This window comes from Amphibalanus amphitrite, unplaced genomic scaffold (assembly GCF_019059575.1).
Source record: "Amphibalanus amphitrite isolate SeventyFive unplaced genomic scaffold, NRLGWU_Aamphi_draft 001358F_arrow, whole genome shotgun sequence".
Taxonomy (NCBI): Eukaryota; Metazoa; Arthropoda; class Thecostraca; order Balanomorpha; family Balanidae; genus Amphibalanus; species Amphibalanus amphitrite.
Genome location: NW_024882851.1, coordinates 22,269 through 35,859, shown reverse-complemented (window position 1 = coordinate 35,859; position 13,591 = coordinate 22,269). Strand labels below are relative to the sequence as shown.

Here is a 13,591-nt window from a genome sequence, read left to right as displayed (position 1 = left end):
ACCATCTGGCGGCCGATGCGCATTCCACATTATAGAGTTCAGTGGCGTTGCGCGTGCCGCGAGCGACGTGCAGTTGGATAATTTTTCAATTAGATTTTGGTGAGTACTGTGAAAAGTTTTAAAATCTGTTAGAACTTTTTCAGTTTTCTGCTACAGAATCCTGGTAAATCATGATCTCAATCTGAAGCGCTGCTTGCTGTTGCTATTGCACGTTATGTCGGGCATTGACCTAGGCTTGTTTGTTGGAAGTTGGAACTGACTTGGAGTCATGCAAAATCAAATCAAAATTTTGGAGGGTTGAGGAGGGAGCCAGACTGAAAACACCCATGCACTACGCCAGACGGCGGACACCTGTGAGACCTTCTTGCACCGAAATTTGGCACTGACGTGATTTTGTGCTGAAATTTTTGGTGGAGGTTCGGGGTAGGTAGGTAAATAGGGGGCACGTATTTTGAGAACGTAACCGATATTGTTGCTCTTTTAATAAGATTATTTTAATTTCTTGTAGATTGTAAGTTATTAGATTCTGTAGGCCATAGTTTTTTAAAACATGTATTGTTAATTTTTATGGTAGGTACCTAAATAAGGAACCCACACTGCTGTGATTGCGAAATTCGCTCCACGGCCACCTCTCCCGAACGATCACCATTTTTTTTGCATGATTTATGCCGAAAATTGGGTGCCTATTTGTGTCAAAATTTAGCCACGTATAAAGCACATGTGCACATCTACCTATCAAGGCGATATCAACCAGACAGTGTTCCGGGGCCTTGTTATAAATAAAAAAAAACTTTTCGGACACTCAAACATGGGAGAGCGTCCTGAGCCCTGACCAGGTGAGTCTTGGATGCTGTCCCATGTTTGGGTTGAGAGTCCAAATAAGTTTTTTATTCCAGGGAAACCGAATAGCTCGATACGCTTAGCACACTGTAGGGTCCTGCTGTGAAACAAGGCCGGAGCCGAAAGTTTCAGGGCCACAAAAATCGGTGGAGCAGTCACGGTATGTTTGAAGCTGGCGGGAGCCAGCGAGGAACGGGCAGCAGAGCAGCAAGTGCTCTGGCTCATCAGCCTCTTCTCAGCACACGGCGCAGAGCGCCGCGGGGCACCGCTTGTCTGGGCACTGCTGGCACGTTGCGGAGTGGAGACAGCCGATTCGGTGCACGTACTGGAGCGAGCGGCCCCGGTGGCCCGCCCCTCATCTGGTGCACCGAAACGGTGTCCTCTCGGTCCTCTCCGGGGTTAGGGAGCGGCGGCGTGCTCACGAGGAGTGGCTTGAATTCTCGGACTGGACTCGGACCAGTTGTCACCCCATTGATGCGAGCCCACACAATGAACCGCCTTGGTCAGCGAGCAGGCATTGGAGGGCAGGGCCAGGGCAGCCGCTTGTGTCGCCAGGTCGTCCTCGCTCTCATTCCCATCGATACCGCAATAGGCAGAAACTCACTGCATGACTTGAAAAAGGGGTGTGAGACGCTTTTGCATCTCTCGCTGTTTTGTTGGATGTGGTGCGATTCCTCACATTTCATGCTTCCCGAATGGCCATTTTTGTGAGGAATTTCTCAGTGTGGAAATTCCACGTGAAAAACTGCCCATCTGAACACACACTGTGTATCCCACAGACAAATTTCGTAATTTTATAATTGGGTTTCCATGCAACTGATAATGCAGTAGTGCTTGTAGCTGCTAGCAGTGTGCCATGAAACTGGGCCCTGATCTAGAGCTAAATTCCTTTCCTCAAGGCTCAGCCATTCAATTCTCATCCAAAATATGTGGCATTGTTGTTTCCTAGCCTCTTGAAGCAGCATGAGTTTCAGTTAGCACTTGGTCCGGTGGATAGGTAATAGGTATGGTTAATAGTGCTGAATCCAAATGGCCTTGTCTATTCAAATGATGACACATGTTTATTCAAAGCATCATTGAAATCTACATGTTCAATGATGCTTTGAGCAAGGCCATCCTCTGACATAGGATGGTTTTCTTTTGACAGACTGCTAAGAGAAATGGATAGTGATTCTTCTAGCAGCACCATCACCAGTTCCTCATCAGATTCCTCTGACCAGGAGAACCTCAAGAAAAAGGACAAGTGGTGGACAGAAGAGTGCCAGGATGCTACCAATGCTCTTCGGAAGGCACTGCATGCCTTTAGGCGCGACAAGCGCTCCAGTTCCCTGAAACGCAAATACAGAAAGGCAAAAATGCATAGAAAGCGGGTACTCCGAAATGCATACGACGATTGGTAAGCAAACGTTATTGACTTACAAAAACTTACTTGTAATATAAAATTAACGAGTTCATTTAGAATGACACTTTTTTTGCATTTCTGCTTGCTGTCTGAATAAAAACAATAAGACATCACATATATTACAAAGAACGTTATTTGCTAGTCTTGGTCACTTGTTGATAAGGTATTTTGATAAGGTACCGTTTTTCTTGTGTTTCTAGGGCGAAGTCATCACCAGCCAAGAGCAAAAAGAGCAAAGACAAGAAGGAAAAAAGAAACAAGAGGGCCAAAAAGAGCAAAGTAAGTTGTCAACATTACTATCGTCGCAATAGTACAGACCGCATGAGGCTGACGAACCGGTGTCGCAGTCAACCCAATGTATGCCTAGCACTTCCCGACTGATCATTACCGTAAAATACTTCGCAACTTGTATAATGTATATACTACCTGTTTGGCATACGTTCTGGCATCGGACGTCGGATGTCTGTTCATTCAAAACTCTGAAAAAAAATATGAAAAAGGAAACCATGGAACCCTTTGCCAGCCCTGCGAGTCTGACAACGGCACCGTTAACCCTGGTCCACCCAGAATATATACTGTGGTGACACATAGAGCTAACGAGCATAAAACCACACTCTTCTGGTTCTGTGTTGTTTTTCATCAGGGAGACAATTTCAGCGGCTAATGGCGGGAGAGTTTCGTCTGACACCCTGCACCCCTGACACCCCTGACACCCTGCACCCGACACCCTGCACCCCTGACACCCTGCACCCCTGACACCCTGCACCCTTGACACCCTGCACCCTTGACACCCTGCACCCTTGACACCCTGCACCCCTGACACCCTGTACCCCTGACACCCTGTACCCCTGACAACCTGTACCCCTGACACCCTGTACCCCTGACACCCTGTACCCCTGACACCCTGTACCCCTGACACCCTGCACCCCTGACACCCTGCACCCCTGACACTCTGCACCCCTGACACCCTACACCCCTGACACCCTGCACCCCTGACATCATGCACCCCTGATACCCTGCACCCCTGCCACCCTGCCACCCTGCACCCCTGACATCCTGCACCCCTGACATCCTGCACCCCTGGGCCCTGACATCCTGCACCCCTGATACCCTGCACAAAGAACATTATTTGCTATGACACCCTGCACCCCCTGACACCCCTGACACCCTGCACCCTTGACACCCTGCACCCCTGATGCCCACAGTCTCAGACCGCCGAGCTGCTGAACAGCGATGATGAGCTGGACCTGGAGAAGAAGGTCTACCCCATGGACCACTACATCTCCGACAAGGCCGCCATGCTGGAGCAGATGTTCCACATCATCAGCGGCGAGAAGCTCAAGGCCATGCTGCCGCCCGTGCTGAAGGTGAGGGATAGACTCGCTGCTGGCTGGCTCGTCGCTGACGGGACAGAGGCCAGGTGTGGCGTGCTTTTGACGCTGGAGGGTTGAGATAACTGATTTTGCGGCAGATATTATATGATAATTTATACTTTGTTGTTACTTTGGTACGTACTTCATTCGGATGGTCTATGATAAAACGTCACCGTGATAAACATACAATGAATATTTGGCAATTTTTCACCACTTACGTCGACGCTGAATATGACGCCAGACGCTGTTACTCCTCAGCGCACCGAAATTCCGCTTCTTCCAAATCTCGCCAACAGTACCATCATCCATCCAGCCGTCCTTGACCCAAGTCTATTACCCGTGTCTAACTGCCGTGTCCGTTCGTCAGGAGCTGCCTCTGACGGAGCTGAAGAGCCTGTGTCTGGTGGAGCTGGTGAAGCTCTCCTCCGATCAGGTGCGCGCCGTGCTGGCCGGCCAGCCGTGCCCGCCCGACGACGATTCGGAGAGCGACGACTCTGAGAGAGGTGGGTAACGGATGGATACGTGGGGAGTTAGAGGGCACTGGGGGATATAGGAGAGGTGAGTGCTCACTGGGATATAATGTGGAGAGGTTAGGAGGCACTGGGGCATATAGGGAGAGGGTGGAGGCCGCTAGGGTACTTGGAGGAGGCCAGTGGCACTGGTGAGGCATGGGAGGTCAGTGGTTTTAGGAATGCGTGGGGATGTAGTTGACAATGTGATATGCGGGAAAGGTCATTGACAAATAGGATATAGCGCGGGAGATAACAGGCCGCTGCTGCTGGTGGAGGGACCAGGGCTCAGTGGGGCTTAGGTCAGTGGTCGTTAATGCATCGTAAAATTATCGCTTTAGTTCTGATGTCCTTTCTTTGTTCCCTATACGCTGCCTTTTTAGAGCAACACCTTGGTAAGTTCAGCTTCTCACAGCGCCGTATCGCATTCTATGCGACACATCTCATTTTGTTTTTTGATGAAGGGTAGTGAATCCATATTGCAAGTAAATAGTATCCTGTGCGTTTTTGTTGTGTAATCTACAGTTGTTTTGTCTTTCCATATCACTGTTTTGTGTTTATTAACTTGGTCTTTGCCTTTTGTAGGGACGAGCGGCAAGAACCAGCCTGACTCCACTTCCGTGGAACCGGCGGCGGGCATTGCGGCCCAGAAACAGTAAGTTTTGGTCAAGATAATACACATCTACAGAGCAATAGGCGGTGCTAAGAATGGAGGGGAGGGGAGGGACCAAGCAATGTCTTCTCTCCTTTTGCTGTCAATGTCTTCTCGCTGTGCCTGTGGGCTGTGGCTGAGCTCAGTTGTCTTTCTTTTCTCAGGGAGGTGAGGCCCACCCAGCCGAAGGAGCCGGGCGCGGTGGCAGGCGCGGCACCCGCCGGGAACGCCCCCGCTGCAGCTGGTGAGTCTTATCGTACACTGCATTTGACCTACTTCAGTCTAAGTCGGACCGACTGAGTGGTACAGTCCACAGCAGAAGTAATGTGTGGTTTCATTCATGGGTATGTTCTGCTTCTGAAGCTTAGGAACGATTAGCCAGACTACAATGAAACTTTGAATGTAGCTTATATGTATCGTCACCCTTGCAGCTGCAACTTTAGCTATTGACATCTTCTTTTCGATCGCTCCGCATTAAACAATCGCCAGTCAAAACCAACCGTTGAGATTGGTAAAACCCTACATTACTTTAGCGGTGGGCTGTACCTTTTGCGTAGCAATTTATTTGTAGAATTTCTGCAACAGTTATCATCTAATAGCTTAATTACCAGTATAACGCCTTTTGGGGCGAGTAACGGAGCGAGCGAGAGGGAGAGCCTTGCACGTGCGAAATTTCGAGGGGGTACCTCCAACTGACTTGTGCACGGCACCCTACTAACCGGTCTCTAGCGATGTGCCAAATTTGAGCACAATCGGCCCAGCCGTTCTCGAGATCTGGAAGCGGCACCCTGCACGTGCGCACGTGCAAAATGGGTCCCAACTGACTTGTGCACGGCACCCTACTAACTGGTCCCTAACCGTGTACCAAATTTGAGCGCCATCGGTCCAGCCGTTCTCGAGATCTGGAAACGACCCCTGCACGTGCGCACGTGCAGCAGCACCCCAACTCTGGCACATGGATATACAGTGCCTAGTGGGTGCCTACCTACATGCCAACTTTTAGCGCAATCGGCCAAGTAGTTACCGAGATATTGCAACAATTACAAAACTGACACCTCTTCGTTTTGCACGTGGCACATGCATAAGGGGTCACCCACATGCATCGGGAATAGTCCAATACTTGGTAGAAGGAATGAAGCTACCCTACAAAAATTACCGCGTGTAAATCGGTCAAGTGGTTGCTGAGATATAAGCCTCGCAAAAGCGTCCGCACGGCCGGCCGGCCGGCCGCTCATACTCAGAAATTTCCGTTATTCTACGTAAGACTCCGCTCGCTTCGCTCGCTCCGTAACTACCATTGCCATGGTGAAACGAAATTTAAATTGAAATGTCATAAGTCCAATGTACAGGGTGATCCAAAAAAATTGGAACCCCTAACTTAAAATGTCTATAAGTCCGAGAGTATCCACTTAATTGACAAATTGTGAACACCATTAGAAAGAACATTAAATCTTCTATAAAATCACGTCAAATTGGTGCATGTACGTTGTAAAGCATTGGCACACAATTAGCTTTTGGAATGAGCGTCAGAAAACTGAGTGAAACGAAATCACCAAATGTTAACAATGCGCTGAAATCCGTTAGCACTCTAGCTGTTGTCTTTTTCGAATAACACCACATCCAAATTCAATTTTATCACATAAAAGTTTACACAGAAGCACACAGTAGAACAGATACACGCGTCCTAGCTTCCGCTGTTCATACCAGCATGTGCTCAACGCGAGCTCCGTGGGCCGTCACGCAGACTTGCAGTTGCTTCGGGACAGCTCCGACAGCGCGGACCAGCAGTCTCTGGGAGAACTGGTCCCAGCAGGCCGTGAGCCTTTCATTTCCTTACAATAGCACGTGAATGAGCTATTTTTATTCATGAACCTCCAACAAGCGACATGGTCAGAACAGCAAACCGTCAATCACTGATTTGCGCATAATGTTCAAAACCGTTTCACTGAGTTTCGTGACACAAATTTTATAGGCATATGTCTAGGGCAATATTTATAGTAATAATTATGTTCAATCAACTTGGTTTTATAGAGAATTGAACGCTCTTTTTAATGGTGTTTGCAATTTGTCAATAAAGTGAAAATTTTCTGACTTACAGACATTTTAAGTTAGGGGTTCCAATTTTTTTGGATCACCCTGTATATGCCTCAGCGAGCGGGGAACACTTCGTGAAATGATGATCACCCGATGTTATCTTCGTTTCTCTCACGTGGCCCATCTAATTCTCCGTTTATCGGCGGGTTTCTGAACTTCTATTTCCGCGTCTGTCCAACAGGTGGCGAGGAGAGCGACCTCACGCTGATGGAGCTGCTCGAGCTGGAGATGCGTGCTCGCGCCATCAAGGCTCTCCTTGAGCGCGATGACGAGCCTGGGGAAGGAGACGACAAACAGAGCGAGGCCGCCCCGCCGCCGCCGCCTCCGCCGCCGCCACCTCCCCCACCGCCCCCGCCACCGCCGGCAGCTGAGCCCTCGAAGTGGGCTCCCATCTCTGGCGTGGCTACTGATTCTAAAGAGGACCAGACGAAAGCTGACGTTGATGAGCCAGAGAAGGAGGCGACGGACGATGCCCAAACAGCCGCTGATAAATCAGAGTCGCCGGCGCCACCGCCGCCGCCGCCGCCTCCTCCTCCCATCATTCGCACGTACCGCAGTCGCAAGAGGTCCCCGTCGCGTTCAGCATCGCGGTCAGCATCGCGCTCCAAGTCGCGCTCGAAGTCGCGGAGTCGTAGCAGGAAGAGGAGCCGAAGTCGCTCTGGCTCCTCCCGCAGCCGTTCGCGGTCTGTCAGCAAGCGGCGCTCCTCGCGGCGCGCCAGTCGCAGTGTGAGTCGAAGTCGCAGCAGAAGTGTCAGTCGGAGTCGCAGTCGCAGCAGGGGACGCAGACGAAGCCGTCGCTCCTCACTGTCGAGCATCTCGAGCCGCTCACTCTCCGGCTCGCGCGCCGGTCGCCGCCGCCGCCGCCGCCGCAGAAGCGTTTCTCACAGCAGCTCCAGCAGTTTCTCGTCTCGCAGTCGCTCGCGGTCGCGGTACAGGTCGTATTCTCGGTCTCACTCGCGAAGCCGTGGGAGGAAGCGTCGTGCCCCGCCGGCCATTCCCCCGGAGGCCAAGAAGAAGAAGAAGAAGCCTCGTCCACCGGCAGAGGAGCTGGAGGAGGGTGAGGTTAGCAGCGAGTATGAAGATGCTAGCGACCCGGAGCGAGAGGCCGAGGAGCGCCGGTGGCAGGAGTACGAGGGAGGCGCTGTCCAGCTGGATTTCGTGGCGGACGACAAAGGAGCAGCTGATGGAGAAAAGAAGGACGAAGAGAAGAGGACTGATGCCGCGGCGAAGGACGAAGGAGACAACGTGGCGGAGAAGACGAGTGAGGTTAGTGAAGTGACTTCTGGAAAGGACTCTGAGAAGGACACAGAGATGGCTCCGTCGACAAAGTCTACAGACGCGGAGACTGTGAAAGACACCGAAATGACTGATGTGACCGCTTCTGGTGATATTGATGCTGAGAGAGACGCAGCTGCGAAAGCTGGGGCAGATAACGGCAATGCCACGCCATCGAAGACACCAGCAGAGTCCGCACTAGCTTCGACTGATCCTGGCCAAACTTCATCTTCTGTTGATGAAGCAACTCCGTCAACATCCGCTGCTAGTCCATCAAAGACGCCTGTCTCCCCGGCTTTGAGCAGATTGCGAAAAGCTGCAGATATCGACATGGAATCCCCGCCAACGACGCCAGTCTCATCGGATGGGGACATGCCTGTCATTGGCTTTCAACAGGATGAGTTGGGAGGCTTCAAAGCGCTGGAACGCCGAGCTTCGGATCCTGAGATCGGAAAAGAAGCGAAGGACGCCAGCGGAACCAAAGAAGACGAGAAAGACGCCAGCGCCACGACAGAAGATCCGAAGAAAGATGAGCGCGCTCCGGGAACTAGTGGTGAACAGCCTAGCCCTGATGTCACTCCTGTCACAAAGTCAGCGAAGGGTAAGAAGAAACAAAAGAGGGGCAAGAAGCGCAACGAAGTGGATGAAAGCAGCCCTCAGCCGCGAGAGAGCAACACCTCAGATCATAGCTCATCTTGGAAACGACGAAAAGTAGGAAATGATGTACCTGTAGAGACAGCAGATGAAACACTGGAAGCACCTCTGGCTGATAAAACGACTGAGATTGAAAGGGCACAGGAAAAGACACCTGAGCCCGAGAGCAAAGAAACTGATGAATCTTCACAGCAAGTCCCGGTGTCCACTCCGACCAGATCGACAAGAACCAGAACAGCATCAGTGGCTGGCAGCGACTCCGCGGAGTCAGCCGCCCCATCACGGCGTTCGGGCCGCCTCAGAGGACGCCAGGCGAGCGAACAGAGTGAACCATCCACGCCAGCCAGGTCCTCGAGTCGACGCCGAAACCTGAGTGCAAGTCCGGCACAAGCTAGCAAGAAAGCGTCACCAGGTGACGAGAAACCAGACGCGGACGCCGCTGCGCAGACTCCGGATCCTCCTGAGAAACCCGCTGAGGTTCCCGCCGTGACGACTCGTTCAACACGCTCCAGTCCGCGCGGGGCCCGTCCGGCGGCGGTGGAGGCGCCGGCGACCCGGTCCAGGCGGACAACCCGAGCCGCCGCAGCCGAGGAGCCGCAGGTGACGAAGGCCCCGCCGCGAACTCGGCGATCTGGGAGTAGACGGAGGGGTGCAGTGGAGGCGGAGACTCGTGATGCCGAAGAGGATGCTGAGAAGGAATCTGGTGAGGCGACAGAAGATGTGGAACGGAAGGAATCGCTTTCAGAAGTAGAAGGCGAGTCGAAAGCGGAAGCTCAGGGAAAACCCGAAGATGCCACAACAGATGAAGGGAAAACGGAGGCTCAGACCAAGACGGAAGTTCAAACTGTTGATCATACTCAACCAGCGGTTGTCGCTGTTGACGAACCAGAATCACAGAAGGAAACGAAGAGTGAGGAGGAACCGACGGCGCCGAACCAGTCTGAAGCAGAACCTGTTGACAAGTCTCAGGGGGCAACTGTCGTAGAAGCTGAAGAGCCACAGGTTCAAAAGACAACCGACCCAGAGACTGATTCTCAGCCAAGAATCGAGACCTCTGCTAAGCCAGATGAAGACGCCAAGATCGTCGAAAAAGAGGAACAAGGTAGAGGGAAGAGAATCAAAGCAAAAGGAAGAAAAGGTAAGAAACAGACACAGATAGCTGCTGAAGCTGACACTGCCAAGGAGGCTGATGACGGGCAGTCAGAGGAAGCCCATGATAGGAGCGGTGCTGCCGCTGATAATCAGCATGAGAATCAGCCTGTACCAGAACAAGTTGTTGAACCCCAGGAAGAGCAAGCTCCACAGCGCAGCGATGAGCCTCCCACTCAATCCACCGAAGAACAGCCTGCAGGTGCGGTTTCTGTAGAGCCGGCCACGGACGCTCCCGCTGATCCTGCACCAGCTGAGAAAGATAAACCGGTCACCGAGTCTACATCTTCTCCCTCATCATCATCTCCTTCCTCTTCCGCTCCCAAACCATCATCGTCGGCGGCGCAGCAGGGACTGGGCTACTGGCGAGAGCTGGCGGCCGAGGCCCAGAGCCGCTACCTCGCCGAAGAGGCGGAGACGGAGCGGCTGACGCGCCAAGAAGAGAGTCGCCTGCAGGAACTGGAGCAACGCCTGGCGGAAGAAGAGGAGGGCCAATCGGAGGAGAGCGGCATGGCCGGTCATACGTGGGCCGTGCGCTGGCTGCAGAGCGACAAGGTGCAGAAGGTGGTCAACACCAGCAAGGTCTACAGCAGGGTCAAGCAGAAGCTGAAGACGATGAAGCGCTCTGTGGACCCGCCGCTGCCGCCGCCGGAGCCGAAGGTCAAGGAGCTCCCGCAGGTGATCGGTAGCATCGAGGAGTACGAGCGGCTGTTCGGCAAGAAGGTTGTGACGAGCGAGCCGGCGGCGCCTGCTGCCGCGGAACAGTCTGTGGCGGCAGTCCCACTACCGGTGGAACAACCTCAGCCACATCCGCAGGGTGAGGTGTCGAAGCTCCCGCCGGCTAACGAGCCCAGTGACGATGACGATGACGATGCCCTCTGGGGAGATATCATGGGCGGGGATGGTTAAGGCGATGGAGAGCAAGGACAGTGAGAGACTAACGAGCGAGGGAGTCTACGTCACGTCCATCTTGTGGTGTTAGCGTGAACGTCAAAGTAGTGACGTTTTCCTGAAGGTATGTGTGAACGTAAATGTGGTGTTCGAAGTGTGTCAGAGGCACGTCAGTATCGCCGGAATGGCGAGAGCTGTACGGGGAGTTAGGAAAGAAGCTGTGAACGATTTCGTACGATAGGTGCGATGAGTTTGTATGCTTGTCAGCTAGTAGCGTGAAACTCAGAGGTGAAGCTGTGGCCATCGTCTTTGATGCTCATTTTTCATGTCACTGGTGTACGATTCCTCAATGTATTGTACGAATACAGTGCGTCCACCGAAATTTTAAAGTGTGTGTTATTATATAACGAGATGAGAATGTGATAAACATGTCTAGCATGTTGGGGTTGCTCAACCTTTTCACGATTTTACACTGACTACATAGGCAGGAACGTCATTTCTTGCAGCGAACTGAGGAGATGCAGCTATTCTTTAAAACGTGTTGCAAATCTTTAGCCAAGTTAGTAGGTTTAGTGCGTGCAAAAGCTCATTGTTAAGTTCATGGAATCTGTTTCGCCATTACGTTAAACGCATCACCGGTGTCGACGGTTGTAGGTAGAGATAGATCTTTGTGGCTTCCTTGTTCCTGGAAGCATCGACGGCAGGGGAGTACCTACATCTAAGCGATCAACGGCTACCCGTAGCATTCCAATTCATTAAATACACGCGACTTCTGTTACAAATGAGGTGCCGGGTCATATTACATTCAGCGGTGAAGGATCGGAACATTACACGAGGTTTGGATGCGTATTACGCCATTATGAAGCATACAATTCGCTGAGGATCGGTACCAAACACATTTGTGTGGAGAACGGCTAAAAGGATGCATACATCAAACACACACATATTCACATACAGACGGATACTGCGAGTAAGATACGACGACGACGAATAACAACCCGAATAGAAGTGCTCCGTCAGTTGCTCCATTGACTTGCGCAGATAAAGTACATCGTCCTTCCGGCTACTGACTGTTGTATGTATGTACACAGGGCTTATTGAACATACTTATCTATGGCATGGTTGCAGTACCAGTAAAAACTTCACTGGTTCCGTAACTCATTGGCACCGGTCGGGTGTACCGCCGGCCGCGAGGTGATTGAATCGTCAACGCTCACCACCGCGACGCGCCGGTTCGCGCAACACCTTCCTCGCTGGCGGAAAAAGAGAAGGCGCAGGTGACGAAAGAACTAGCAGCAGGCTTAGAAGGCTGCGATACTCTCGTCGACTCCTCCTTCCTCCACCCTCCTCCTCCCCATTAGTCAGCCGCTATGAAAAAAGTCCAAAAGAATGAGGGCTCGAGAGATGTTAGGTACATACTACGTCACTAAGGACATCAGTTTTTCGTCACTCCATCAAATGGAGCTAGCGAGTCGAGAGAACCACCAGTGGACTTGCGAGACCAGCCGAATCGAATAGTATGCGATATGATTTTCATCGACCAACTTGGTGGCCTGAATGACTGACCCACTCTAAGTTTATCTCACCCAAACTATAAGCATATCATTCGACGCCGACAGGTGTGCTTAGATGCCTTAGTTAGTTTGCCTAGCTTTGTTCTGTTATTCAGCATTTTAACCAGGGGCGCGGGAACTACTTTCCGACTGGGGGGGGGGGGGGGGCGCACCATAATAGAGTAGAGATCAACCTAGGGTACCCCCAAATCTAGTTTTCTCACCGGTTTTAGGCCACTTATTTTTCACCCCTCGGCTTTTTCAACAAAAAAGAAAACATTTGCAAAAAAAAAGTGTGGTATTCCGTCTCAAAGCTGTGGGGGCACCGCCCCCACGGCCCCAGAGTTTGGGGGGCAAGCTGCCCCCACTGCCCCCCCCCCCCGGCTCCCGCGTCTATGGGGCCCATTTTTCGTAGTAAGCCTATCGCCAGCCACCGCCCAGCCGAACGACAGGACGGTTGTCCCGAAAACGAGCGGGCAATGCGGCACAGTATAGCTTCAGGCGCAGACTACTACTGCCATCTAGCGGCAATAATAGCGGATGCGTTGCAGGCTTGGGTCTATTGCGCTCGAAGTTGGTACGGAGTTAGAGACCGAAAATAGCTTAGATTTGACATTGGTCGTACATATGTGCAGTGTGCACACATGGAGGGACCCTTCCAGCATATGATTATGTCATAAATGGCTGAACCAGTTGCGCAAAGACCCGAAAGAAGTCAACTGTGCTCTAAATACACACTTTTTGGGGCCAGCTGGATCACATGATGGGCCGTACATACAAGCCAACTAGAGTTCTTACTTTACATGGTGCACTTGTGAGGGTCACATTGCGCTTGGCTCCTGCGTTTGTCGCCAAACAGACCAGTTGCTAGCTTTCCTGCATGATTTTATAAACGCCGATGACCAATGCAGCCAGAGCGCCGTTCGAACACAAACTTCATCTTTTTAAAAGACGTCGCCTAAGTTTTCATCAATTACTGCATTCAACAGATTCGTTTAAATCATAAGCTTGAATTTATTCACTAAACGTTAATTAAGATCAATGTTTGAATGAGTTAAATTGCGACGTAGCTACCTATGCGTAGACGGTTGGCGAGAAAAGAATAAAAAGCCTCAAACTGACTGTGTTACCCCATTCTCAATTACCACATGCATGCTAGGATATGTAAGTCACGTATTAGGGTTTGGGGTTACAATAAA

General features: G+C 51.6%; 1 protein-coding gene across 3 annotated transcripts; it reads left to right on the top strand.

Moving 5' to 3' along the window:
- Window positions 1–21: 21 nt before the first annotated feature.
- On the top strand, window positions 22–11,228 carry LOC122372415 (serine/arginine repetitive matrix protein 2-like). Of its 3 annotated transcripts, none has more exons than XM_043349567.1 (8): window positions 22–99; window positions 1,988–2,236; window positions 2,443–2,521; window positions 3,448–3,609; window positions 3,983–4,118; window positions 4,710–4,779; window positions 4,941–5,020; window positions 7,052–11,228. In XM_043349567.1, the coding sequence occupies exons 2-8, from the start codon at window positions 2,001–2,003 to the stop codon at window positions 10,855–10,857; spliced, it is 4,569 nt and encodes a 1,522-aa protein (XP_043205502.1). In that variant the 5' UTR covers window positions 22–99; window positions 1,988–2,000; the 3' UTR covers window positions 10,858–11,228. The 3 variants fall into 3 exon arrangements, with proteins under 3 accessions (XP_043205502.1, XP_043205501.1, XP_043205503.1); XM_043349566.1 differs by having other exon boundaries at window positions 72–163; XM_043349568.1 differs by lacking the exon at window positions 22–99 and adding an exon at window positions 897–1,000.
- The last annotated feature ends 2,363 nt before the right edge of the window (window positions 11,229–13,591 follow it).